The sequence below is a fragment of the Orcinus orca genome, chromosome X, assembly GCF_937001465.1.
Source record: "Orcinus orca chromosome X, mOrcOrc1.1, whole genome shotgun sequence".
Taxonomy (NCBI): Eukaryota; Metazoa; Chordata; class Mammalia; order Artiodactyla; family Delphinidae; genus Orcinus; species Orcinus orca.
This window is the reverse complement of record NC_064580.1, coordinates 90,236,475-90,262,675: the sequence shown is the minus strand read 5'-3', so window position 1 is coordinate 90,262,675 and position 26,201 is coordinate 90,236,475. Positions and strand designations below refer to the sequence as shown.

The window sequence follows — 26,201 nt, the reverse complement described above, 5'->3', positions numbered from 1 at the left end:
TATGGTAGAATTATGAATAATTTTTATTTTCTTATCTCTATTTTCTCGCCCTTTTTATTTTTTTACCTGCATTGGACAACTGCCAAATGATGCTGATTTGAGTACTAGATCTTCCCAACGTTTTCAGTATCACATCCACAGATAATTCCTTGTGTTATTCACAGAGACAGAAAGCCATGTTCATTGTCTATCAGATTTATCCATTTAGAACTCTCAGAGGGCATCCTCATTTTCAAGATTTGAGGTCCTGGCAACCCACACATTATATCCTCCATGTACTTTTTATTTCCTTTGGCCGTGCTGCCTGGCTTGTGGGATCTTAGTTCCCAGACCAGGGATTGAACCCGGGCCATAGCAGTGAGAGCTCCAAGTCCTCACCACTGGACTGCCAGGGCACTCCCTCTATTTTCTCATTTTTCAAAACAACACATACTACTTAATGAAAGAGATTGACAACCTGATAAAGCAATGTGAGCACTTACTAAGCACTTGTCACAGAATCTTGGTTTTAGCTTACCTTGGTCTCTTATTTAGAAGTGTAAACCTAATAATGATGAGACATACCTCTTTAAAAATCATTATGTTTATCAGCAAGATGAAGATAATAATCACCTCCCAGGGCTTTTGTGTGCACTTGAGGCAATAAGTTTGTAAGCTTTCTTTAAGCTCATTCCCAGTGGCATATGCATGACCCAACCCTTTAGATATTACCTTCAGCTATTTGGGGAAGTTCCCAAAGCCAGGTCTTCCCTATACTCACAAACAAGTCCAATAGGCTAAGGGGTAGGTAAGTCCATTCCTCTGTTGTGCCCCATTCTCACCATCTCCACAGGTTGTTGATGTTCAGGAATCCTTAAGGTGAGAAAGTCCCACTATGTCTCTGGAATTCCCAATGAATTGAATCTTCACTCTGTTTTATAAACTGGATAAATCCCCTCTCCCCGTTTAGCTTCATGGAAAGACCTTGCCTGTCTGGGTCTTTCTTAGGTGTAGTTCTTTCCCAAGAAACCTCCATAATTCATGAGACTATACAATGTGTGAGGGAACAGCTCACTTAAAATTTGAGACAGTGCCTCCTCACACCACCCCCGTGAAACCTATGAATGTGAAAAGTTATCCTATATTGAGTTGGTTGCCAGGAGATCATGTCAGTGAATTCAGTGGATACCCAAATGTGGACACCTTTATGAGAAGATTGATTGGAGGACTCTTGGGTTTAAGTGTTCCAGTAGAACTTGGGAAAAAAAGTTGCCTTGCAGTGTGCTAAGTAGGTGAAATACATATTATGCATATTATTTCTTTTGTGGAAATAAACTTAGAATTCTAGAACAGAAGTTGGCAAACCACAGGCCATGAGCCAAATCTGGCCTACTGCTTATTTTTTTGGCCAATGAGCTAAGAATAAATTTTATGTTTTTTAATGGTTGAAAAAAATCAAGAATATTTTGTGACATGTAGAAATCATATGAAATTCATATTTTGGTGTCCATAAAGTTTAATTGGAATACAGACATGTTTATTAATTTACATATTATCTATGGCTGGTTTTGGCCTACAGTGGCAGAATTGAATAGTTGTGAAAGAAATGGTATGGCCCACCTGTAAAGCCTACATGTTTATTATCTGGCCCTAACAGAAAAAGTTTGGTAACCCTGCTCTAGAATATAACATCACAATAGCACTTAGGAAACCAAAGGGAAAAGTGGCTAGGCAGGTGAAAATGACATGTAACACAGCAAACCACAGACATCATGAATCAGATGCCTAATCAATTTCAAAGCCCTCCTTCCTCCAGGTGCTTGAGACACAAGGTATTACATTCATGTGAGACAAGTTTATAGAGAGAAAGGCTAAAGTTCAAAAGACAGGAAAATTGATGAACTGAGAAGCTTATGCCCTACCAAACTTCTCACTCTTTTTCTTATTTTATTTTTTAGCCACGCCATGCGGGATCTTAATTCCTGACTGGGGATCAAACCTGCGTCCCCTGCAGTGGAAGCGCAGAGTCTCAACCACTGGACTGCCAGGGAAGTCTCCCAGACTTACCGCTCTTGATTACCAATATTTGCACCAGCTTCTATGGAAAACAGAAGCATTCTGGCTTTCTTGGCCTAAGGATATTCAGCATTTCCTTCATGAAAAGAAATTGGAAGCTCATATGTGAGTGAATCCATGGTATACCTTGATAGGTTAGACATGCATATGCCCAGAAAAATGTACATCTCTTCGTATATAGGTAGATTCAAGGTGCCCTGTCAACCTCAGAGAATGATGAGTTTAGGATTCTAGTCTCTGGACAGAATGCTTTCTGCTAACCAGCTTCCCTTGGCTCTTAACAGAGTGTTTGGATCTGAAAGGGCATCTAAGGGAGTAGTATGTGAGTGGTCAGGCTCCATGTAAAATGCTTGGGCAAGAAACAACCAGCAGAAAGTGAGCAAAAGACAATAAAGGAGCAGGGCATGAAGTTCCTTTGAGGAGAACAGCTATATCTAAGGTCTGGCTGCATTTGCCTGTTGACATCATTTCTATGTGTTGAGCCTCCTTTTCTCCCTCACAGTGGCCATTCTCCACAAAAGGGATAGACCAATTCTTCCCATAAATGCCTAAAAAATCTAGCAAAGAGAAGGCAGTGAGATTAGAGAGTGTTCCCTTTGTTATCAAAGAAAAACGGTGTTCAAGAAAGTTTTGAGATGTAGATATGGACTGGGTCATTGGAGTTTTAGCACATCATACATATCTAGTAGATATCTGATGAATGAAAAACTGAGTAAGTATAGATTTAGTGATATTCAGAAAATGATAAGGATACATGTTTGAATCCTTATGTATTTCTAACAAAATTGAAATAATAATGCAGATAATATAACAGTTGAATACAAATAATTACTGAATTTTTTTCTTTAAAAATACAAATCTATTGAAGGAAATTCAGAAAATAAACTTAAGGGCCACCTTGTGACCAAAGAAAGCAATGCAGTTTGAATTTTCTAGCCAGAGGAAGAGTGCACAGACACTGGACTCTTCCAGGGAGTTGAGATACATAGGAAATGCACTTTGATTAGAAGTGAAATAAAGCCTTCAAAATTAACCATCACGTGAGACATCAAGCCACATTTATGCTTCAAATGAAAATAGAGTAACAGGGACTGGATTTACTTCCCTAACTAAAACAACTAAAATCAGGACAAAATATATAAAAGAACAATTTTCAGTTGCTGAACATCAGACAGTCGAGGGAAAAGTTCTCTGAGAGAGGGGAAACAACATGAGCCTTCGGATTGCCCCCAACTGTGTATTGTAGAATTTATAACATGTGGGAGTAAAATGTATGTCAATAGTAGCACAAAGGCCAGGAGATAGGGAATGGAAGTACACAATTTTAAAGTTCTTATTCTATACCTTAATATCACTTGAAGGTAGGTTCTGAAATGTTAAAAATGTATATTACCAACATATGAGATAAAATGGAATCTTAAGAATACTCAATCAAAAAAATGTTGGAGGGAAAAGAGAACAAAGAACAGATGAGACAAATGTAAACAAATAGCAAGATACCTGATTAAAACCCAAACATGTCAATACCAATAATCACATTAATGTAAATGGTCTAAAGACCTCAATTATAAAGCAGAGATTGTCAGATTGTATAGAAAAGCAAGACACAAATATATACTGCCTATAAGAACCTTAATTTAAATTTAAAGATACAAACTGATTACAAGTAAAAGAATAGAAAAAGATGAACAATCTTAACACTAGTCAGAGCAAAGCTTGAGTGGCTATATTGATACCAGTTACAATAAATTTCAGAGAAAAGAATAATACCAGGGAAATTATGGTCATAGAATGTCATTACATCATTTTAAGTGGTGAGTTTGTCAAGAGGACAAAACAATCATAAACATTCATATATCACAGTGCTTCAAAATACATGAAGCCAAAATTGATAGAACTACAAGGATAAACAGACAAATCCACAATTACAGTCACCTTCTCTAAAATATTGATAGAATAAGTAGACAGAAAATCAGCAAGTACAACACTATGAACCAATTCACCTAGTTGACAATTGTAGAACTTGCCACCAACAACAATAGAACATTTGTTTCACATGCACGTGGAATACTTACCAAGATTGTCCATATTCAGGACCATAAAATAAGCCTCAATAATGTTAACAGGATTCAAATCATAAAATGTATGCTATTTTGAGCACAATAGAGTTAAACGAGGAGCTAATGAGAGAAAGATCTCTGAAAAATCCCCAAATATTTAAATTAACATGAAATAATACAGATCTAAATAACTCAAAGAAGAAATCAAAAGGGAAATTATATTTTGAACTGAGTGAAAATGAAAACAACATATAATAATCTGTGGGATGTGGCAAAAGTAGCACTCAGGAAATTTTATAGTATAAACATTTATATTAGAATAGAAGAAAGGCCTATAGTTGTTAAGTAAATGGAAATTTCATTTAAAACACTTCCTCTGAAGAAAACTATAGGTCGAGATGGCTTTACTGGTAATTCTACTAAACATTTAAGGATGACATAACACCAATTATATGCCAAATCCTTAGAAAACTAAAGAGGACGGAATACTTCCCAACTCATCCTACGAGGGTAGAATTACCCAGATAACTAACCAGACAATTATATTACAAGGAAAGATAACTACAAACCAATCTCCTTCATGGACATATATGCAAAAATTCTTAACAAAACTTTAGTAAAATCTAATTCAATTATATATAAAAATTACAGTACACCATCATCAAGTAAGGTTTATCCCAAGGATTCAAGGCAAGGTTAATATTTGAAAATCATAATTCACCATATTGACATAAAAGAGAAAAAAACATATGATCATCTCAAGGGAGAATGAAAAAAACATTTGCTAAAATTTTAAAAATCTCTTATTAAAATACTCAGCAACCAGGTATAGAAGAGACCTTCCTCAACCTGATACAATACATCTATGAAAAACCTACATATTGACGTGTGCCTAAAGGCTAAATGTTTTCCCCCTAAGATAAGAAACAAGGCAAAAATGGACACTTTCACAAATTAGATTCAACACTGTATTAGAAGTTTTAGCCAGTACAATAAGATAAGAAAGAGAAATAAAAGTCATACAGATTACAAAGGAAAAAAATAGAAAAATCTTTATTCATAGAAAACATGATAGTCCATGTAGAAAATCCTATGTAATATACAAAAACTGCTAGAGCTAATAAGTGAGTTTAGAAAGGTTGCAGGATAAAAGATCAGTATACAAATTTAGCTGTATTTCTAGTTTTCTGAGACTGCTGTTAACAAATAACCATAAACTTGGTGACTTTAAAAAAACTGAGAAATTTATTCTCTCACAGTTCAGTACACCAGAAGTCCAAATCAAAGTGACAGTAATGCTAAGTTCTCTCTGAAGGCTCTAGGGAAAAATGCTTCCTTACCTTTTCCAGCTCTGGTGGCCCTAGGCATTCCTCAGCTTGTGGCCCATCCTAATTCAGTATGCTCTGATCTCAATTCTCAATTAACCATGTCTGCAAAGACCCTATTTTCAAATAAGGTCAAATTCTGAAGTGCTGGGTGAACATGAATTTTAAGGAAAAATATTCAGCTCTCTGCAAGTAATGAACAGCCAGAATAAAATTTAAAACATGTCATTTACAGTAACATCAGAAATATGAATTATTTAGGGATAAATTTGACAAAAGATGTGTAAGATTTGTACATTGAAAGCTATAAAACATTCATGACATAAATTAAATCACAGCAGTTTTTAATAGAAACTGACAATCTGATTCTGAAATTTACATTAAAAAATCCAAAGGACTGAGAATAGTCCAAACAATTTTGAGAAGAGAAACATTTTGGAAAACTTTCACTACCTTATTGCAAGAGTTATAATAATGGTGCCATAATCAAAACAGTGTGGTATCAGCATAAATATAGACAAATTGATCAATGGAACAGAACAGTCAAGAAATAGATTCACACATATATGCTTTTCACAAAGATTCCAAGGCAATTTGATGGTGGAATAGACACTCTTTTTGATAATTGGTGTTGGAACAACTAGTTCCAATTGAACCTTTATTAGTGATCGTGATCATGATCACCATCATCATCATCATAATTAGAATAACTTTATCTCACATCGTATAAAAAGTTGAGTGAAACTGTGTCAAAGACCTAAATGTAAGGTAAAACATAAAATTTCTAGGAAAAAAAATAGGAGAAACTCTTAGGGACTTTGAGTTTGTAAAAAATTTGAAGTTAGAATTCAAAAAAACAAACTCTAACAGAAAACAAATCAATATATTGGACCTCATCAAAATGTATCCTTTCTCGTCAAAAGACATTTTGATTCTCAGAGATGGATAGAGACAGAGTGTTAGAAATCCTAAGACCTCTCTCTACAACAATAAATAAGGACACAGGCTAAGAGAGTACAAGTGTCTTGCCATACATCTGAGAAGCTGTAGGACCATAGCCAGACCTGAGCTGGATTCAACTTTATTAAACAGCAAAAATCTGACCTGCAGGCTTCCAGTTCTGGATAAGGTAGAGCCACACCATCCCTTCCACACCTTTCATCTTACAACTGAAAAACCAAAGACATATCACAACAAAAAGCATAGGAAAACACTGGAAGATAGAAAGATGAAGATGGACTGCCCAGAGATCTTGGGTTCCAAAGGAACTCAATAAAAGTTTATTAAACTTTGACCAATGGGTCAAAGAAGAAATCACAAGAGAACTTAGAAAATATCTGAGACAAATGAAAATGACACATCATACCAAAATTTATGGGAGGCAGTGAAAGCAGAGTTTAGAGGGAAACTTATAGCTACGAACACTTACATTAAAAAAGAAAAAAGATCTCACACGAAAAGCTGACTTTACATATCAAGGAGGTAGAAAAAGAACAGCAAATTAAACCTAAAGCTATTAAAAGGAATGAAATAATAAAGATTAGAGCAGAGACAAATAGAATAGATAATAGAAAAGCTATAGAGAAAAAAAATGAAACCAAGAGTTCTTCAAAAAGATCAACAAAATTGAAAAATCTTTTGCTAGGTTGAGTAGGGAAAAAAAGAATATCTATGTACCTAAAATTAACTTACAGAGGGGACATTACTACTAGTTTTACAGATATAAAAAAGATTAAAAGCGAGGACTATGAACAATTGTATGTCAACAAATTGGATAACCTGGATGAAACAGACAAATTCCTAGAAACACACAACCTACCAGGACTGAATACTGAAGAAATATAAAATGTGAGCAGAACAGTAATGAGTAAGGAGATTGAATCAATAATCAAAAAGTTCTCAACAAAGAAAAGCCCAAGACAGGATGGTGTCACTCGTAAATTATACCAAATATTTAAAGAAGAACTAACACCAGTCTTTTTCAAATGCTTCCAAAAAATTTGGAACACTTCATAACTCATTCTGTCAAGCCAGCTGCATCTTAATACTAAATCCAGACAAAGACACTACAAGAAATGAAAACTAGACTAATATCCCATATGAATATTAATTCCAAAGTACTAGCAAATGTAATTCAGCAGTGCATTATAAGGATTATACACCACGACCAAGTGGGCTTTATTCCTGGATGTAAGTATTGTTCAACATATTAAAATATAGTAATGTAATAAACCATATTAAGAGAAGGAAGGAAAAAATACATGATTATCTCAATTGTTGCAGGAAAAACATTTGACAAAATTCAACACTCTTTCATGATAAAAACACTCAGCAAACTAAGAATAGAAGGAAACTACCTCAACATAATAAATGCTTTCTATGAAAAGCCCACAACTAACACCACACTTAGTGGTGAAAAATTGAAAGCTTTTCCTTTGAGATCAGAAATGAGAGAAGGAGGTCACCTTCATCACTTCTACTCAATATAGTACTGGAAGGCATAGCCCAAGCAATTAGGTGAGAAAAAAATCCAGACTGTATTGGAAAGGAAGAAGTAAATATCTCTGTTCACAGATGACATGATCCTATAGGTTGAAAACCCTAAAGAGTCCTCAATAAAACTGTTAGAACTAAGAAATGAATTCAGCAAAGTTGCAGATAAATCAATGCATAAAAATTGGTTGTGTTTCTATACAACAACTGGGAACAATCTGAAAAGGAAATTAAGGGAATAATTTTTTTACGATAGCATCAAAAAGAATAAAATATTTCAGTATAAATTTAAGCAAGGGTGAAAAGCACTTTTACACTGAAAAATGCAAAACACAAATAAACGGGAAGACATCTTATGTTTGTGGAATTGAAGACAGTATTGTTAAGATGTCAATACTAGTCAAAACAATTTACAGGATTCAGTGCAACCCCTATCAAAATCCCAACGATGTTTTACTCAGGTACAGGAAAATCTATTTTAAAATTCATATGAGGACTTCCCTGGTGGCGCGGTGGTTAAGAGTCTGCCCGCCGATGCAGGGAACACGGGTTCGATCCCTGGTCCAGGAAGATCCCACATGCCGCAGAGCAGCTAAGCCCATGCGCCAAACTACTGAGCCTGTGCTCTTGAGCCTGCGAGCCACAATTACTGAGCCCACGTGCCACAACTACTGAAGCCCGCACGCCTAGAGCCCATGCTCCACAACAAGAGAAGCCACCGCAATGAGAAGCCAGAGCACCACAACAAAGAGTAGCCCCTGCTCTCTGCAACTAGAGAAAGCCCGAGTGCAGCAACAAAGACCCAACGCAGCCAAAAATAAATTTGAAAAAATTCATATGGAATCTCAAGGGACCCTAAATAGCCAAAACAACCTTGAAATTGAAGAACAAATTTGGAGGACTCACACTTCCTGATTACAAAACTTACCATAAAGCTACAGTAATCAAACGGGGTAGTTCTGGCATAAAGACACATATAGACCAATGGAATAGAATAGAGTGCCCCAAAATAACTCTCACATATAAGTCAAGTGAATTTTGACAAGAATGCCAAGATCATTCAATGGGGAAAGACTTCACGCCAGTCACTAAGACTAGAGTCCCAGCAATGCCTATATGCTATCTTTCCTAAGGCACTGACAAATTGGACACAATAAATTTATTGCTTTTCTCCCTTTGATTTTAGTGATTTTATTACATGTCCTGAGTTCATAATTTACTTAGCCAATGACCCTGGTTTATGTTTTACTCTCTGCCAAAAGGTGTACATCTCTATATTCTTATGCCTAAAGGGAAATCTTATAGAGGTTACTACAGTACTATTAATGCCATTATAAAAATTAATGGAGATTATTGCTTTCCTCAGGGGGCAACTACCTCCTAGACCACTCCTCAACCACCTGGGAAGAGGACCTCCCACTCTCTAGCACTTAATCCTACTCCCCCACTCCAACTTCCCACCACTACCTCCTGTCTTACGTCTCTGACCATGAACACAACTACCCCTTCTCCTTGGCTATAAATACCACTAACTTTTTCTATATGTTTTACTAAACTATCAGTTCGTACACTCCAACAACATAACTACTGGACTTGTTACCAAGATCTTTTTGTCATAAAATATATAATTCATATTTATAACACTTTTCAAGTCTACCAAAAATATTGTTAGAGACCCTGAAAACTTCAGATCTGTTTTCTTGGCTATCACCATATAAATAGGGAATTTGGTTATGGCTGGCCTACAAAGACTCCTCATTCTTCTATTTGTTTTCCTTCTCTTTTTTTTTGTTTTGTTTTGTTTTTTGCGGTACGCAGGCCCCTCACTGATGTGGCCTCTCCCGTTGCGGAGCACAGGCTCTGGATGCGCAGGCCCAGCGGCCATGGCCCACGGGCCCAGCCGCTCCGCGGCATGTGGGATCCTCCTGGACCGGGGCACGAACCCGTGTCCCCCGCATCGGCAGGCGGACTCCCAACCACTGCACCACCAGGGAAGCCCCTGTTTTCCTTCTCTTAATTCTCACAATAAAATGTTTTCTATGCTGTTTAGGGCAACTTATTCCCTACTCTCTGTAAATATCCCCTACTATTTGGGCCACTCAAATATCCCAAATAATTGAACTTAAAACAGATGTCAAGACATCAAGGGGGTAAATTGTAATATATTTTTTGTAAAAATGCCTTTTATTCATTTGCGTGACAGTGTGTTGTGCACTGCCATCAAAAGAATCTTTAAATCTTATAAAGCCATAAAGAAAAATGAACTCACACCATATTAAAAAAATTAACTCAAAATGGACCCAAGACCTAAATATATGAGCCAAAACTTTAAAACTCTTAGAAGAAAACAAAGTGATAAATCTTCATGTCCTTGGATTTGGCAATGGATTCTTAGATATGACATTAAAAGCATGAACAACAAAAGAAAAACAGATACATTGCACTTCATAAAAATTTTAAAGTTTTGCGAATCACAAGACAGTATCAAGAAAGTGAAGACAATCCACATCATGGGAGAAAATATTTGGAAATCATATATTTGATAAGTATCCAGAATATATGAAGAATTCCTACAATTCAACAACAAAAAGCCCAATTAAAAATGGGCAAAGGAGTTGAATATATATTGCTCTAAAGAAGACATATAAATATCCAATAAACACATGATAAGATGCTCAATATCATTAGTCATTAGGAAAATGAAAATCAAAGACACTTCTCACCGACTAGGATTATAAAAATTAAAAATGGAAATTAACAATTGCTTTGGAGAATGTGGAGAAATTGGAACCCTCCTCATACATTGCTGGTAGGAATGCAAAATGTTGCAGCCACTGTGGAAAACAGTTTGGCAGTTCCCCAAATAGTTAGATATAGAATTACCATATGACCCAGCAATTCCATTCCTAGGCATATACCCAGGAGAAATAAAAACATACATCCACATAAAAACTTATACACAAATGTTTAAGGCAACACTATTCACAATAGCCAAAAGGTGGAAACAACTCAGATATCCATCAATGTTTGTATTGATAAACAAAATATGATACAGACATACAATGAAATATTATTCAGCCATAAAAAGGAATGAAATACTGTACATGCTACAATGTGAATGAACCTTGAAAACATGCTAAGTGAAAGAAGCCAGGCACAAATGGTCAAATATTGAATGATTCCATTTATATGAAATATCCAAAGTAGATAATTCCATAGAGGCAGAAGGTAGATTAGTTGTTGCTAGGTACTAGGGGAAGAGGAGAATTGGGAGTGACTGCTTAATGGGTATGGAGTTGATGAAAATGTTTTGGAACTAGATAGAGGTGATAGATTCACAACATCATGAATGTACTATATGCCACTGAGTTGTACACTTTAAAATGGCTAATTGTTCTGTTAATTTCTCCTAAGAAATAGACATAGTCCTATTTGAGAAAAAGATGTATATGAAAATATATTTTCTAGGCCAGTTGACCTTCTCCCTTTTTTTTATATTACCCCTTTGAGCATCTAATGAGAGTAACGGATCCTATCCTAGGCAAATGTACACACCCAGTAAAAATGTGTATACCCTACCACCCCACACACGCGCACATTATTTTGAACATAACTCCAGGGGTTTCTTTAGTTAAGAATGCCTGAACCCAAGGAGTAAGTGCTCTCCCTCTAACATAGCTCAGCTGCTATTTGTCTCTTCTCCTTCCTGTCTCATTCCCAAGTAGCTCCTTCTTCTTCTGTCTTTTCTCTACCTCATAGCTTCTGCTTCTTCATGATGTCAACCTGATCATGTATCAGGGTTTCTGAGGCTCCTAGGGTACAGCTCTTCTTTTCATAAGTCTACATACTCTACTACCTTCTAAGCACATGCTACCTTGCACATTATTTCAGGTGGTCCACAGACTTCCTCAGCTGAAAACACCTGGTCTAGGTCAATCAGTAATGGTCAGTCTGTCAGAGTTCCTTAGACACTGGTCTAAATCTGGCTGAGAGAGCACCAGGGTGGGTGTGGACTTGCAGGCAGCAACTCTTCAGCGTGGCTAGGCTCCTCCTAGGTGCCCTGGAGGTAAAGATAATAGAGTTGAAAGACCCAGCAGGCTGCATCTCCTTAGTTAGGTGGTAAGCAGTAGACAGGGTCAAGGAAGTTTCCACCTGGGCACTGGGAATAAGGGTAGACAGCAAGCAGGTCTGGAGGCTCTCCCCCCAGCAATCACTTCTACAGGCTTTATGGAAACCCTCTGCTGCAGGGGTCTAGAAGGGATCTGTTTTGGTTTCCAGTTGTCAGAACAGCATTCCCAACTCTGCTGGAGTTGCATAATCTCTGTGGGAATTTGGGGGAGGGAGGGAAGGAGCCAAAAGCATTTATTGAAGTCACCACCTTGGTCACCTCTCCATGTATATTTTTGGGTAAGCAACAGTCAGGTGCCTGAATGCAAAGGATGAGAGACTCTGAAAGGTGAGAAGGGGTCGGGACAGCATATTCCTCCTCTCTTGATAGGGCAGGGAAGATCAGAGCATGTCGGCACCCCTCAGATCCTCAGCTGCCTTGCAGCACAGCTAAACCTCTGAATGAAAATAGCCATGGGCCAAATTTTTAAGACTGATATTGTGTTAGCCATCATGTTCCAGCAAGTGCACTTAACACTCAGCTATTGTTTGGGAACATTAAATACACGTATTTTCGGTAGAACATGACAGAACCAGCTATTTATGAAAACTTAAAGAATTCTTTTGTAAGTAGACAATCAAATCTATTTTCTAGTAAAAATTAATACTAGGAACTTACGTTGCTCTCACAATTTGGGGATGTTGGGTTTTTCCTCTACCTTAAACATGTTCTTTTTCCCAAATGAAAATAGCTTTATTTAATTTTTGCTTATAAAAGTAACACACGGTGAGGGAAATAAGTTAAATAAAACTGAAAAAAAATTATTTAGAAGAAAATAAAATCCCTATTTCAACTACCTGCTTCCCTACCTACCAATGCACCCTGTACCTCTTATGTGAAGGTCTGGAAGACAGGAGTGAGCACCAGTGTCAGAGTGGAGAAGTAGATGGAGGGGGTGGGTGCTTTGAGATCAAACGAGAGAAAGAAAGAAATTCCACAGAGATGGATCAGTGGGGCCAGTAGCCCTGGGAGAAGACGCAGCCCCTGATAAGACAGAAGAACAAATACATACCACAGGAAGAAGGGGCCCCATTTGACCTCTGGGATTAGCCACGACCAAAATGAGTGACAGGGCCTCAAGAGATCAGGGGAGGATACTGAAGAAGGGTGAGGTGGGAGGGGGCCAGTGAAGGGAAGAAGGGGGCTGACTCCTGAGGCACTTCCTGCAGGAAGGAGAACTAGGGACCCGAGCCCACTGGTGATGTTTCCTTCATGTGATTGGGAGCCAACGCGTGCAGAAGTCCCTCTCTTTCAGGTATCAGCTCCCTATTTCCGTGGAGGAAGATAGATTTCAGACTGAGGGACCAAGGGGACAACTGCCCTATAGCCCCGCAAGGTCGCAGGTCGGTACTAGCCAGAGTGGGGAAGGGGACACCTGAGGTAGGGGTAGTAACAGATAGAGGCTACACAGGATCCGGTCTGCTTTCCAGATGCCACCCTCCCTTATTTATTTTGGCGCAGAAAATTGTGTGAGTGTTGGGTGAGAGGTCTGGGTACCATGTCTTATTTCCCTGGATAAGTACTGGCTTATGGCAGCAAGAAATGTGAGAAGGAGGCATCTCCCTGAGATGGTCACAAATTCACTGCCTCCTGCGAACACCTGGGGTGGGGGTGGCAGAGGGCAAAGACCAGAGCAGGTCCAGGACTAGATTCTCTCTACCCCTTCCCTGATGCCCATCCATTTGGTGCAAGAGATGGAGGGCTTGGTGGGAGGAGATGGAGAGGAGCCAGAGGATAAGAATGGGTACCAGTTGGGATCTCTTAGGAGGCAGGTTATCAGGGGACATCTGACAGAGGGAAAAGGCTAGCGGAGGGGGATGGAGGGGAAACGGCCTGATCCTTCCAGGGTGGAGGGAGGAGGGCAACGCCTGTGAACCCAGGATGGGGAGGGCAGACCCCCTTGCAAAGGGGCCAGGCCTGCTCTTCTCCACCTTCGTCCTTTTTGCAGGGGGGGGATGTGGGGGGAGGGGGATGAGGGGGAGGGGAGCGGGAGAGATGCTACAGAGGAGGTGGACTGAAGTTCAGTCTGGAGACCAGCTCCCTATAGGGCAGGAGTGACTCCTGAACTAGGGAGAGTTGAGAGGAGGTAACATGGACCAAAATTTTTAATGAGTTTGGAAATAATTTGTCTCTTGCATTGCAGGAAAATGTGGTCTTTCTGTGTATGTGGAAAGGGAAGGGGTGGCAGGAATGCTCTGGACATTTCTGCTGTGCTCCCTGACTCTACCATTACCGTTTTCAGAATGAGTGATGGGCTCGTTCTATCTGGGTGCCCTGGGGTGAGGGTTTGGAAGGTAGAGACCTGAGCAAAACTGGATATGCCTTCTGAACATCACTGTCCTGAACATCACAAGGAAAAGTGAGATAGAAATTTGGAAGGAAGATTGGGAAACATAGAAACACTTTGGAAATAATCTCTCTCTGACATTTCTCAGTGGTTAAAAAAAAAAGGAGGCTGTTAGGGAGGAGCTGTAGAGGGGGATCAGAGAAGCAAGGGAAAGGGCAAGGGTATGGCAGGAGCTGGGAAAGTACTGACAGCTAGAGTCGGAAAAGAATCAGTGTCCTCATTGCCACTCATTCACTTCTCAATCCCTCATTCACCATCTGTCTCCTGTCTCTCTACAGGTCTTCGGGTCTGTGGTTGTAGGCACCAATCCAGACAAGGAAAGGAAAGACCTGCAGTATCAGTGCAGGTCAACGGAAGAGGGCAACTGCCCCAGGACCCCTGGGAGTAGGAGTGACTAAAGCCTGAGCAGTAGTTGGGGAGTTTACTACCTGCCACCCCTCCTCCAAGCCTCCCTATTCCAGTCTCAGAATACATGGCCTCTGTCAGGACCCTAAGGGAACCTGGTGCTTTATGGCTGGTGAAGACAGTGGGGAGAACAAGGAAGTGAGAGTTGGCAGGTGTGGCATCTGTGAAGTCCTTGAAGATAACAGAGTATCTCTAATATCTGAGAACTGGCCATTGTCTGGTTATATCTGCAGTTCTACAAGTCTTACAACTGTAGACAAGGGGAAAAAGAAACTGGCCAGGTTTCTTGTGGGTCAGTCTAAGTTGGGACCACCCAGTTAAAATTGTTACCGGCATAGCCAAGGCCAGAGAAAAGTTTAGGGACAAATCTGCTCTTATACACTTGTCAGCACAGCCCACTTAAATGTAGGGAAAAGCACCTGTGGAAGTGTCTGCAAGGTGGGCTCATGTTAGCATGTGTGCCAACCTTGTATACACTGGGAAAGAAAGGAGAAAATGTATGGGCGGGAGTGCACCCCGCCCATAGGGGTAGGCCATGAAGATCTTAAATCACAGAGGCAAATACTTACCAGAACCTGTATTTCACCACCTAAGTCCTCAGTCTCCTTTGTCTCCGTTTTGTCTCCTAGGACAGGCAAAGGAGGGCAAATCTCAACATGGAGAAGGTCTACAGAGAAAATGAAGGAAAGCCAGAAAATGAAGGAAACCCAGACAATGAGGGAAAGTCAAAAGATGCAGTAGATACAGAAGATGAAGGAAAGTCAGATGAGGAAGAAAAGCCAGAAGTGGAGGGGAAGACAGAACACGAGGGAGAGCTCCAGAATGAGGGACGGCCAGAAGACCAGGGACAACCAGAAGATGAGAGGAAGAGAGAAAAGCAGGACAAGTCCGAAGCTGAGGGAAAACCACACGGTGAGGGCAAGCTGGAATCCCAGGCAAAGCCAGAGAGTCAGCCGCGGGCTGCCGAAAAGCACACCGATGAAGACTACGTGCCCCGGAAAGCAAAAAGAAAAACGGACAGGGGGACGGACGATTCCCCCAAGGACTATCAGAACAACTTACAGGAAAGGCATCTGGGCAGTGAGGAGATGATGACAGAATGTGCAGATATGTCAAGGGCTCAGGAAGAGCTAAGGAAAAGACAGAAAATGGGTGGTTTTCATTGGATGCAAAGAGATGTACAGGATCCATTCACCCCAAGGGGCCAACGGGGTGTCAGGGGAATGAGGGGCGGAGGTAGGGGCCAGAGGCGCTTACATGGTATCCCATATCTTTAATGCCTTTGGCCTTCAATTCTGACTCCTCTGATGAGAATATCGCTGACCCTGCTTTCCCTGGCAGGCATTTGCCAGGCTATGTGCTTTAACCTTAAGCTGATTCTTTGCTTTAGGTGTCACTCTCGTTACCAGCAGCCTTTTGATCCAACTACAGTGCTCTCTGTGTTTCAGTAGGGGATTTTCACCCATGTGCATGGAAGAGATGTTCATGGTACACTGTAAAACAACAATAAAGAAAAAACAGTTTTCAGAACCACATATACAGCATCCACCCGTTTTTGAAAAAATAAAACAAAAAAGTTATACAATACATCCATGTACAGGGAAAACTGAAACTGAGTAGACCAAAAGCAAAATAATGGTTTTCTCTGGGTGCTGGTGGTAGAGATTATCCTTTCACCTGTACTTTTCCCCCTAAAATACACAGATTACTTTTGTCATAAAATAAATAATAAAGTATTTGAAACATAGGAAAATACCAAGCAATCAAAATAACTGCTCAGTGAGTTTATGAAGGTAGTGGAGACACTTAAAATTCCTGTTGTCAGGATGTGAAATGATGCGTAAAACACATTATCTCTGGGACTCACAGCTGGAGGAATCAACCTGGCAGTTATTACAGAACCACTGACGTAGGGAACAGTCTTCTCATCAGTGAATTGGGGATAAAGCTTGCCTTCCAGGGCTGTGGAGAAGATCAGATGAGATGCTGAGTGTGTGAACTGTGTTAGGATGGTTCCTACCCTTTCCCCTGCACTAGCAGGACCAGAACCCCATCAAATGTTTGGGAGAGGGCTGAGGGAGCTCTCACGTGTGTCCATAAATAAATCCAGACAGCTGAAAGGTGGGTGTCACTCTCCCCCAGGTAATGCTGTATCTGAAGGACACTCTCCCTCTTCTCATGTGTCCTGTACTCTCCTTAGGGCCCCACTGCTGCTGGTGAGCTGAAGTCCTCAAGGTAACAAAGCCCCTTTGATTTCCCTGGAGTCACTAGTGAGTTACACCCCACTATGTTCCCTACTGAACTATGGAGAAGGTCCCCCTTCTCACGTTATAGTTTTATTAACTATAAAACTATAGTTGACATGAAATGTGGGAAACGCTTTGTAAAATCTTAATTAATGCATTTTCAGGCATTATAATTAGCCCACTAGACTTGCCCTATTCAAAGCAAAGAATTTATCTTATTCATTTTGGTACCTACAACACATGACAGAAGCTTAAAAATCAATACATTAATTATTGAGTCAGAAGGCCTCAATTCTTGGCCCAGTTCTGTCCCTGATTGAATACATAATCTTGAGCACATAATTTCATTCTTTAGCAATTGAAACTTGCCACTCCAAAAGGAACACAGCAAGAGAGGGATTATACCACAATCCATTGTTAAATAATTTTAACATTGGATATAGTAGTGTTTCTCAAAGTTTGCTAGCTACTAGCAGACCATCTGCATCGAAAACACCTACCTTGTTGAAAATGCAGAATCCTGGCTCCCGCCTCAGATCCAATGTATCAGAATCTCTTTTGACTTTTCCTCAAAATGTCTCTGTGTATATAAGTCCATGCCAATCCCTCACTTCGTCCCAGCTTACCCTTCCCCCTCCCTGTGTCCTCAAGTCCATTCTCTTCGTCTGTGTCTTTATTCCTGTCCTGCCCCTAGGTTCTTCAGAACCTTTTTTTTTTTTTTTAGATTCCATATATATGTGTTAGCATACGGTATTTTAGATAGCTAGTGGGAAGCAGCTGCATAGCACAGGGAGATCAGCATGGTGCTTTGTGACCACCTACAAGGGTGGGATAGGGAGGGTGGGAGGGAGACACAAGAGGGAGGAGATATGGGGATATATGTATAGGTATAGCTGATTCACTTTGTTATACAGCAGAAACTAACACACCATTGTAAAGCAATTATACTCTAATAAAGATGTTAAAATATGCCTCTGTGTAGGTGTCCTTTGTTTTTAGCTCATTTTTATTTTTATGGATATATGTATAAAATTAAAAAACCCAATAGTGTAAGAGAATATATTATTAAAAACTGCAGTCTGCCTCATCATTCCACATTCTCACTGTCCAGAAGCAACTACCATAAATGTTTTTGGTTTCTTCGGGTATTTACCTCCGTATTTCAGAAGAATATGCTTATGCTGCTATTTCTTTCTCTTTTATAAAATTAATTAAATTAATTTATTTATGGCTGCGTTGGGTCTTTGTTGCTGCGTGTGGGCTTTCTCTAGTTGTGGCGCACGGGCTTCTCATTGTGGTGGCTTCTCTTGTTGTGGAGCACGGGCTCCAGACATGTGGGCTTCAGTCATTGCGGCGTGTGGGCTCAGTAGTTGTGGCTTGTGGGCTTAGTTGCTCCACGGCATGTGGGATCTTCCCAGTCCAGGGCTCGAACCCGTTTCCCCTGCATTGGCAGGCGGATTCTTAACCACTGCGCCACCAGGGAAGTCCTGATATTTCTTTTTTTAACGCCTTTATTGAAATATAATTCACATATCACAACATTCACTCTTTTCTTCATAAAAATTCACCCTCTTAAAGTGCACAATTCAGTGGTTTTCAGTATATTAACAGAGTTCTGAAACCATCGCCATTATTCAGTTACAGGACATTTTTATTGCCCTAAAAAGAAACCTCATACCCGTTAGCACATAATGGTGCTCCCATTCCCTCCTCTCCCCGGCAACTGGCAAACACTGATCTGCTTTCTGTCTCTATGGATTTGCCTATTCTAGACATTTCATAGAAATGGAATCATATAGTACATGGCCTCTGTTGTCTAGTTTCTTTCATGTAGCATAATGTTTTCAAGGTCCATCCACGTCCATATCAGTACTGAACATTCGTGTACATTTTCTTTTGTCTTTTAAAATAAACTATTGAAAATTCAAAATATAAAATTTTCAAGTACAGAAATGATGGTTCTGCCTTAGTTTATTATGTAGATAACCTCAGACCATGCTGATTATTATGTCCAAAGTTGCTTTTAACTTCATTTGAATGCTTTGATTCATTTTATGAAGAGGTACTGTAATATATTTGTTTTGTTTCTGATTTATAAAAAACACAGGTATGTAGTATTTGATACACTAGTTAATCATTTCTGCTGGAAGAAGCAAAGGTAATTTCTTTCCATTTTTTCTTTTTTTAATTAAAATTTTTACCAGTTTTGTTGAGACATAATTGACATACATCACTGTATACATTTAAGGTATACAGCATAATGGCTTGAGTTACATATATTGTGAAGTGATTACTACAATAATTTTAGTTAACACCCATTATCTCATATAAGTACAATAAAAAGAAAAGAAAAACATTTTTCTCCTTGTGATGAGAACTCAAGATTTACTCTCTTAACAAATTTCATATATATCATACAGCAGTGTTAACTTCTTGCATGTAAATATGTTTTCAATTTTCTTGAGTATATACCTAGGAGTGGAATTACTGGTTCATGTGGTAACTCTAACTTTTTGAGGACCTGCCAAACTGTTTCCAAAGCAACTGTGCCATATGACAATCCTATCAGCAGTGTACGAGGGCTCCGATTTCTCCACATTCTCACCAACGCTTGTCATTGTCTGTATCTTTTCTTATAGCCATCCCAGTGGGTATGAAGTGGAATCCCACTGTGGCCTTGATTTGCATTTGCTTGATGGCTAATGATGCTGAGCATGTTTTCATGTGCTTATTGGCCATTTGTATATCTTCTTTGGGGAAATGTGTATTCAAGTCCTTTACCCATTTTTAAATTAGGTTGATTGTCTTTTTATTGTTGAGCTGTAACAGTTCTTTGTTTATTCTGGATGCAAGTTCCTTATCAGACATATGACTTAACAACTGCTATTCCTCGACTTGTTTAGTTATTACCTATAGACTTTCTGATATGACACTTGAGTAGTACTCTCTTACCATCATAATCACCACTATCATAATCACTTGCCTCTCAATATAGTTTTCCCACATATAAAGTGTATTTTAACAAGAATTCCAGTGATTCTGTTGCTTAACTCTGAGGACCATTTGTGTGTTTAGGCTAAGCTTATGATAGGATAGCTACCAACCCCAAAACATCAGTGGCTTAACACAACAAAAGTTTATTTCTCACACTTCATGAGAATTGGGGATGGAGAGGTTCTGCTCCCCCTAGCTTCCCAGAGATCCAAACTAATCATGATACCACTGCAGCAGAGGAAAAGAATACATGGAGATATCACACACCTTTTTCTACACTGTGGCCTAGAAGTGATGTAAATCATCACTGTTCACAGTCCATTTTTTCATATTTCTAGCTCTTTTAATTCTGACAGGCAATTTTGAGAGAGGTGTTATTGTGCCTTCAGTATAGGTGACTAAACTGAGGCTCAAAGAGTGTATGTGATTTATACAAGGTTACATACCTGTAAGGGGAAGAGCCTAGATTGGAACCTAAGGATTTGAATTTTATCTTCACCTTATTGCCCAGCCAATCCTTTAGGATGTCCGAATAGTGGTAATGGTTCTTCAGATGACAGACCTAAAAAGCAAGGCTCACAGTGGCATTGCTTCCTCCACCATTAATGCCTTAAAAAGGCATTTAATGCCAGTTCACAGCTTGACTGCCTTAGTACCCAAATCAGATGCTGTGCCTACAACACATGAGGGTATTCAAACAGCTGGTAACACCTGTTTTCTCCTGAGTTGGAGGACCACATGCCTTTGTAAGCTCCCTTGCCTGCTGTCTCCTGTACTTCTGGGACTGGGCTGAATCAAACATCAGAAGCAAGGCATCAGGCAGATACAGAACTGAATTCACCACAAAACCACTAAAACAGGCCCAGGCACAACCAAGGCCCTTCTGGGAGTCTGAGCAAGGTTGTTTGGGGTTACTGTCCAACTGCATCCCCATCACTATTGCTCTGGATGCTACTTCACTGAACTCTGAGAGAAGGGTTCAACCCTTCTACTTTAAACTCAAAATTATCTGGTCAGTCTTAGTTTGTAGCTGAAAAGGAGAAATTCTTTACATTTTTAGGCTATGGAGTTTTATTTCCATCTCTACAAAAGTCTCCTTCATACCTCAAAGGGAAAGAGGACAGGGAAGAAATGCAAAGCTTTACGACTGACAATTTATGAGTTCTCATCATTCCAATGATAGGAATAGTCTCCAGACTATTTAACTTTTCACCTGTTCACCTTGAGCCAACAGACAATGGCCAATGTTGCTAAAGACAGCCATATAATAAGGAATATCTACCTTGCTTCTCCCTCACTATCCTCCCAGACACAAGAATATTTTTGGGATAATGAGAGAAATGTTTCTGAAATAGGCCCCAACTCCCTGTCCAGTGCAAGGCACAAGAGCAAAAGAGATTGTACTGCTTATGGGAACCAAAAGGAACTTTAAATCAAATGTTATATTTAAGTTGTAAAATGAACAAGTCAAATTTTAGTTTCAGCTCCAAATGGAGAGCTGAAAAGAATGCTACTCACACTTACAACAGGAAAAGAAGTTGGATAAATGCAAAATAACATTTTGCATTTTTAAATATTTATTTATTTGGCTGTGCTGGGTCTTAGTTCAGCATGCAGTACCTAGTTCCCTGACCAAGGATTGAACCTGGGCCCCCTGCACTGGGAGCATGGAGTCTTAACCACTGGATCACCAGGGAAGTCCCCAAAATAACAAATCTTCTTAAAACCTTTAGAGAACTGAGGTCACAGGGCAAATGATTATCCCAAAATCTAGAGAGAGACTCATGTAGGGAGAAATAGGACCCAAGCATTTGCTTATCTGGAATAGACACCACCAAACACCATGTAGACCAGTAGGAAAATTCAGCTTGAAATTTCTAATGAATTTCTAAAGACTTAAGGCTAGCATGAGAGTGTTCAGTCCCTGAAGTCCACAGACATAAAGAGCTTGCACTCTCTTTCAAGCTTTAATCCAGAAACCCCACTAGGTGTTATCAGGGAGAATTTGAGAGAGCTTTCCCCATATTGCCAGCTAAGAGAGGGAGATAGCAGTCACTGCTGAAATTCCAACCAGACCTATCTCCCCTAGTAAACAAAAGACTTAATCTGCAGGGAAACGGACAACAAAACCCATATCCTAAAGTCTAAAGTAGAAACCCACTGCAGCTAGGAAAGGGAAACAGAAAAACAAAAAAACCTATGAGGGGAGGCTTAGCATTATACCTGGAGGAGAGGCATGAACACATGTGAAGATTACACCACCAAAACTCAGGTTCACAGTGGTTGCCTAAGATGAAGACACAATCAGAACACCAGAGAATGCTCGTCCCTCCCTCAACACCACACTAACAAACACTGAGTAAAAATAACAGTGGAGGACAGCAAGAAACAGGTTCCTTTTGGGGAGAAATACAAAGGGAAACTGCAAAACCAGGTGGAAAGACTCAGAGCCAAATAGGAAGAAAACATCAAACTCAACCCAACTTCTAACTAGATTAATGCAAACTTCACACTAAAAGCTTTGTAGGAATGACAGGCTCATCTCCAATAATAAACTCCATTTACCTCAGTAATTACTGTCTTATACAAATCCAGTTTTCAAGTAAAAATTATGAGAAATACAAAAAGAAAAGAAAAGACTCTGAAGAGGCAAAGCAATAATCAGAAATGACACAGATCTTGACACCATCAGACAGGAAATTAAAAATAACTATGGTCGGTGTTCCACTTTTGGCAAGGCAATATGAGGAACTCTGAGGATCCATTTCCCAGTGAAATTGTTAAAAGTTATTCTCCTAAAATACAATCATTTAAATTCTTTGGAAATGGTCCTAAGGGCATACAGCAAATGAAGAAACGTTTTTAAAAGACAATCTACTATAACAATAAGAACAATGATAATCTGTGGCATTTGAACCAAGATTCTTTTCTTGCCTTCCCACTTCCAGCTTAGCATGATGGAAACTTCACTCCAGAAGGGTGTAGTCAAAAACACAGGTCTCCTTCTCCCCCAGCTCACATCTGAAGGGTCACAGTATCTTCCCAGGAGAGACAAAACTTCTCATCCTGCCTTGAGTTGACTGTTGCTCAGGCTAAATTCCAAGTGAGTGCAGCTGAAAGGTTGGGGCTCCTTCTGCTCCTCCCCCATTCATCATAAGGAGGCTCTACCTTCAGCATAGTGTGCTAAGAATACTGGGGACTCAATTTCCTGGGAGAGGCAAGCCAGGAAGACCTGAAGGAACTGCCCATCCTGAGTCAAGTGTACAGCTCCTAAAGTAGCAGTGTCACTCAGAGAGAATTGTGCTACTGTCACCATCCTTAGCTCCAGAGCCTTGTATCAGAGATTTTCCCAGGGGGAGAGGCAGGCCTTAAAACAGAGAGCTCCAAAACTCTTTCCAAAGGAACTGACTTCATTTGTCACACAGTGTGAACTTGAAGGCTACAGGTGCTATAAAAAATGGAGGTTGTAGTGAATAACAATTAAGAGGAGGTCAGTAGATTCATTAGAGATATAAGCTAAATGTTAGGCCAGCTAGTCTACTAGAGAATTAGGAAAATAGACAGCTAAGTAGAGTCTTCTTGGAGTCCCAACAAATGTCAAACAATGACCTCAAAAACTGTATCTGAAAAGGAGCCCAAATTTAATCCCATGAATCTGTGGAGCAACTTATGCCCCCGTGTATTGTCAAAAACAATAAAGCAATCAACCATTCAAGTATGTTCAGGTAAGGAGTCAGTAAAGAGAGGACTGCCAAAACCACTGTCATCCCAGAGTGACTATGGGCATACCAATACTGTACACTCTGAGGATCAACATAGAGGCATCATATAGCAGGGAGGAAATGGACATGATTGAAATAATTCAGCCAGTCACTAAAAAAACAAGCAAATAACAACAAAAATAAGCCCCAGAGAGAGAGGATCAGTACTCAGAGTTGCTAAAATATATTATCTGAAAAAATTGCAAGACATGTAGAGAAACAGAAAAATATGACCCACATGTGGGGAGCAAAGCAGGCAACAGAAACTGCTTGTGAGAGTAACCAGATGTAGAATTTAACAAATACTTCAACATGGCCAATATGTTCAAAGAATGAAAAAAAAACCTATGATTAAAGAAGTAAAGGCAGGTATGATGACACTATTATATCAAATAGAAAAACAATCAATCAATAGATAGATATTATAAAAAGAAACAAGTGGAAATTCTGAAAAATAGAAAGATTGAAATGAAAAATTCACTAGAGGAGCTCAACAGTAGATTTGAGAATTAGTGAACTCTAAGATTCATAGATTTTATGTAATCTGAATAAGAAAGAGAAAAAAGTAATGACTGTGGTGACCTAAATGGGAAGGAAATCCAAAAAAGAGGGGATATATGTATACATATAGCTGATTCACTTGGCTGTACAGTAGAAACTAACACAACATTGTAAAGCAACTATACTTCAATAAAAATTAATTTAAAAAAAGAAAAAATCATGAAAAATGAACAGAGTCTCAAAGATATGTGGGACACCATTAATTGCACCAACATACACATAATGAGAATACCAAAAGGAGAGAAAAGAGAGTGAAAGGAGCAGGAAAAAGATACAAAGAAATGATGTCTGAAAACTTCCCAAATTTGATGAAAAACATTCTTCTACATATCCAGGAAGCTCAGTGATTTCAAACAGGATAAACGCAAGAGACTGACAAACAGACACAACATAGTAAGAATGCTGAAAGCCATTCTTACTATGCTGAAAGTCAAAGACAAGGAGAAAATGTTGAAAGCAGCAAGAAAAAAAATGACTCCTGACTTATAAGAGAACTCCAATAAGATCAACAGCTAATTTATCACCAAAACAATAGAGGCCAGAAGGAAGTGGGATAGCATATTCAAACTGTTCAAAGATACAAAAAGTCAACCAAGAATCCTGTATTCACCAAAGCTATCTTTCAAAAGTGAACACAAAATAAAGACATTCCCAGAAAAACAAAAAAATGAGAGAACCTTTCACTAGCAGACCCACCTTACAAGATATACTAAAGGAAGTTCTCTAATTCTGAAAGCAAATGACCCCAGACAGTAATTTGAATCCACTGGGGAAAAAAAGCACATATAAAGTTAATTATGTAATTATAAAACACAGTTCAAATGTATATTTATTTCCCCTTCCTTCTCTCAACTGGTTAAAACAGTATATATATAATGTATTATTGGCCTTATAACAGAGAAAAGAAATATATTTGCCAATAAAAACACAAAGGAGATGGGTGGGAGCAAAGCTGCAATAGGCTAAGGAAACAAATCCAGAGGGTAACTAAAATCCCCTGGAAGAAATGAAGAAAACCAGAAGTGATAAATGAAAAGGTTAACATAATAAATTCTATAAATATATACTTGCTATCCTTCTTTCATTTTCCATAAGAGACGTAAAGTTATGTAAAGTAATAATGGTAACAGTGGATGGGTTTTATAACATTTTGTTGTAACATGTATAACAATACCACAATAAGTGGATAAAGGGAATAGAAATATATAGAAGTGATGTTTCTATATCTCACTGGAATTAAGTTAGTATAAAACTGAAATAGAACCCAATAAACTAAGATGTATATGTCAAGTCCTAGGGTAACCACAAAGGAAATAACTCTAAAAGATATAATGAAAAAGTCATTAAATAAATTAAAATCCTTCATTAGAATATATTTAATTAATGTAAGAAAAATGGAGGAAAAGAAGAGAGGAACAAAAAACACATGAGATATATGACAGACAAAAAGTAAGTTGACAGAGGGACTCCCCTGGTGGCCCAGTGGCTAAGACTCCGCACTCCCGATGCAGGGGACCCAGGTACCATCCCTGGTCAAGGAACTAGATCCCACATGCTGCAACTAAAAGTTTGCATGCCACAACTAAAGATTCCACATGCCACAACTAAGGATCCCGTGTGCTGCAACTAAGATCCGATGCAGCCAAATAAATAAATAAATAAATAAATTTTTTTTTAGAAAAAGTTGGCAGAAATAAATTCAATCATATCAATAATAACATTAAATATGAATGGATTAAACAATTCAAACAAAAGGCAGGGATTGTCAGATTAGATTTTTAAAAGA

The 26,201-nt window shown here is 39.1% G+C and overlaps 2 protein-coding genes and 1 pseudogene across 11 annotated transcripts in view; all 3 read left to right on the top strand.

Annotated features, from left to right (window-relative positions):
- Window positions 1–26,201, top strand: part of LOC101287598 (nuclear RNA export factor 2-like) — a 544,209-nt pseudogene that overhangs the window by 160,614 nt on the left and 357,394 nt on the right.
- LOC101286095 (nuclear RNA export factor 3) overlaps window positions 1–26,201 on the top strand; it is a 383,514-nt gene that overhangs the window by 281,805 nt on the left and 75,508 nt on the right. The gene's annotated exons all lie outside the window — the stretch shown is intronic.
- On the top strand, window positions 1,566–16,386 carry LOC101290369 (transcription elongation factor A protein-like 5). Its single transcript, XM_004286973.3, has 2 exons — window positions 1,566–2,160; window positions 15,483–16,386. Exon 2 carries the CDS (start codon window positions 15,510–15,512, stop codon window positions 16,128–16,130), a length of 621 nt encoding a protein of 206 aa, XP_004287021.2. The 5' UTR covers window positions 1,566–2,160; window positions 15,483–15,509; the 3' UTR covers window positions 16,131–16,386.